At 37.7% G+C, this 3,692-nt stretch overlaps 1 protein-coding gene across 1 annotated transcript in view; it reads left to right on the top strand.

The window, feature by feature from the left end:
* The window catches only part of LOC106876126 (G protein-coupled receptor kinase 5), a 383,600-nt gene that overhangs the window by 127,777 nt on the left and 252,131 nt on the right, over positions 1 to 3,692 (top strand). Inside the window, exon 2 of the mRNA XM_052969852.1 lies at positions 2,133 to 2,228. Coding sequence (XP_052825812.1) covers positions 2,133 to 2,228 — 96 coding nt within the window. The remainder of the gene's footprint in view (positions 1 to 2,132; positions 2,229 to 3,692) is intronic.

The following is a 3,692-nucleotide window of genomic DNA, read 5'->3' as shown; positions in this document are numbered from 1 at the left end:
ATATATATATATATATATATATATATATATATATATACGTCACTGTGTCAATATATTGGCCAGGCTATCAGATGTTATACAACCACTGCTGGTCATAATGTACTTCCATACATTGTTGTCCCTTTTGAGCAATGCCACTCTGCTTGTTAGATGACCAGACCCATTCCTCCTGAAGAAGGGAGGCTAGTATACATGGGTGACTGCTGCTCTTCTATAAACAACCCTGCCCGGTCTTGTGCCTCAGAAGGTAACTTTCTAGGTGCAACCCCATGGTCAGTCATGACCATAGGGCAAAGAGCATCTTTATATGTTGCGATACCATGGTATTGATCAGACTATCAGATGTTATACATCACTGTTCACAGTGCACTTTGCATTGTTTTAGCTTTTGAATGATACTACTCTGTTGGCTAGGGAAGTAGCCCAGCATATTCCCAGTCGGAAGGCTATTCCATAAACAGGGTTACCCATTGGCAGCTGAGTGGACTGGAGCAACATGAAATGAATGTTTTGCTTAAAAACACAATGCATTGCCTAGTCCAGGAATTGAGCCCATGATCTAGCAATTGTAAGTGCAACATCCTAGCCGCTAGGCCACATGCCTTCACACACAAACACACACACAGTGGGCTTCCACACAGTTTCCATCTACTAAATTCCTTCACAATGCATTGATCAGCCCATGGCTATAATAAAAAAAAACATTTGTCCATAGTGTTGCACAGTGGGACTGAACCTGAAACCATGTGGCTGCAAAGCAAGCCTCTTAACTACACAGCCATTCCTGCTAATATATACATACATTTAATTTGTATTCTCACGCATTTTCACTTACCTACATTGAAAATAAAAGAATAAAAAATAATCATATGAACACAAAGAGGATTTGGTGTCCCAACTCTATACACATGTCATGTTGTCATCTGCTCCTCCCCCAAGATGGGATGTACTTTGGTGTTTGATATCCACATCAGATGTGTTTATAATGAAAGCACGCAAACTGTTTTTTCAAGATTCCCCCCTCTCCCCCTATATCCTCCGTTTCCCCCCTCTCTCTCCGTCCCCTCTCTCTTATCCTTTTCTTTATGTCAGTCATTCAGTCATGTATTGTTTCTTTAACTTTCTTACTACTACTACTACTACCAACTCCACCACCACTCCGTTCTCATGAAGCCTTATCAATACTAAAAGATGGTGATGGGTTGGTAGAATCGGTGAAGTATCCAACAACGTGCTTTGTGGTATTTTGTTCTAGCTCCTCCCTTCTAATTTTTCTCAGTGTCAACTTTACTCTTCATTCTACTGGGGTGATTGAAATGAAGTGCCAGTCAACTGGGGTATGCACACACACACAAACACACACACACACACACACACACACACACACATGTGCATGCACATATATACCCATGTGTATATTATCATTTTACTTCCACTTTCCATGTTGACATGGGTTAGATGAATCTTCACTAACCAAGTCTGTTTTTCTTCTGACTTGGTACTCTCTTAAGTGAGTCAGCAGACCAGCACTATAGCTACAGGCTAACCAAAGCCTTGTGAGAAAATCTGATCGGTGGAAACTGAAAGAAGCTTATTGTATATATACCTTCGTGTGTGTGTGTGATTGTCTTGACATTGTGTGATAGCTGTAAATAAGTGTCACCGTCATACAAGCAGTGTCATCCATTTCTGATATTTTGCAAAGACACGTTTCCAAGCAAGGTAATATTTCCCCCATGGCCAGACAAGTATGGGTTGATGACAGGAAGAGTATCTGGCTATAGAAAAGCTACCTCAATAAACTCTGTCCGATCCATGAAAGAATGGAAAAGTGGACATTAAAATGATGATGATGATGATAATTATGATGTATCTTATATTAATCAAAATCCATTACCTAGAGGTGGCATCAGGGTACACAGCCTCTTCTTTCCATTCTTTTCCCAGTCATCAACAAGCCTCAATATTTCCACCATCTCTCTCTCTTTTTCTCTCCTTGTCCAGTACTCTTTCGTGTTGCTCTACTTCTCTCTTCTCTTCTGTTGTGGTCTTCTTATACATGTTTATATGTCTCTAATCGTTTCTGTTTTCCATTTGATAATAACATTCTTCATCATTTCTCTATCCAACAGGTGGTGGCGGCAAGAGAAAAGGCAAAAGTCGAAAATGGAAGGAGATTTTACAATTTCCTCACATATTACAGTGTTTGGATATAAAAAATAAAATTTGTAAGTTAGTTCTTTCTATAATTCTTGTGTTGATAAAATCTTATGTTTATGATTAATTTGGCTCATCTTAATCGTGTCTTTATCGAAAACAAACAAAAACAAAAGAACTCAATCATTTAATGTTTGTCAGTCTTATGTTTTCCACTGTCACTGTATAGGATGTCAGGGAGAGGCAGCACATTTCATGAGAGAACATGTTGCACTAATGGGGTTGGTTCGTCCACTTTGGCTTCCACCTGGACCCTACTCTCATCAGTGGCTCCAAATAGCTGTTTGCAGGCAACAGTGGCCATGTCTGTAGTAAGCTGCTTGAATTGGTGGGCTATACCAGGCAAGAATAGCCAACAGGTATATAACTGTTGGTGAATTAGGGCTTACCTACCTATAAATGTGGAGACTGGATCTGTCGGGCTCTGCAGAAGAATCTTTCATGGTTTGACAGAGTGGAAGATGGCTGCAACAACACATTGTAGAGTGTAGAGAGCAAGATGGGGCAAATAAGACATCTTTGTTATCCACTGTATTTGTTTCCATGTCTTCATACTTGGTCTTGTCACTGAATTGAAACTGGTCAAGGATGAGAGAGTGAGGCTGACAGTGTGCAACTCTTCTTTACTTTAAACAAGGTCACTACACAAGTCATCAGTCACCCTAACTCGAATAGCCCTCATGGCTCTGACAGACAAACATGATACTGATTACATACTACTCTCATTCTCTCTTTTACAGAACTGTAATACATCTTTACAATTACCGACTATGTGTCATTCCTTAAACCTTACAATGAGACATAACAATCAGGTTTACATTCTGAACAATGCCTCTCTGGAATTCAACTTACTTGTGTATCGTCACTCCTGTAAAATACTAACTTCTTGTACTTTCAAGTGCCATTTGTTGTATTTCATGTGATAGATTTCTATTTTTATTTTTCATTGAATTTTTGCATGCATTTCACACAAAACTAAATACCAAGCTGCAAACTTGGCCAGTCCTAGTAACTACTTATCTAACACATTATACATTCATGTTTCACCACATCAACATTGTTTTACTCAACATTTATACATACATGTTCTGCCCAATATTTATATATATGTTTTATACACCATTTATACATGTTTATACATAGATGTGTCCATCAGTATTCATAGATAGGATTTTTTTTGTTGTATCTCGAGAGGGTCATCATGCCAGTGATAACACCCCCATGATTGAAATATTCATACATATGTTTCCTTTAATTATACATATTTCTCTCTTTCTCTCTCTCTCTCTCTCTGTATATATCTGCATATTTAAATGCATATATCTTATACCATTTATACATATGTGTTTTATATTTATACATATATTTATACAAATATCTTCTCTTCAGTATATATATATATACACACACACACACATATATATATATATATATATATATATATATATATATATATACACACATCATCATCATCG

The sequence above is a fragment of the Octopus bimaculoides genome, chromosome 8 (genome assembly GCF_001194135.2).
Source record: "Octopus bimaculoides isolate UCB-OBI-ISO-001 chromosome 8, ASM119413v2, whole genome shotgun sequence".
Taxonomy (NCBI): Eukaryota; Metazoa; Mollusca; class Cephalopoda; order Octopoda; family Octopodidae; genus Octopus; species Octopus bimaculoides.
Note: the sequence above shows the minus strand (reverse complement) of the source record. Positions and strands in the feature narration are given on the sequence as shown.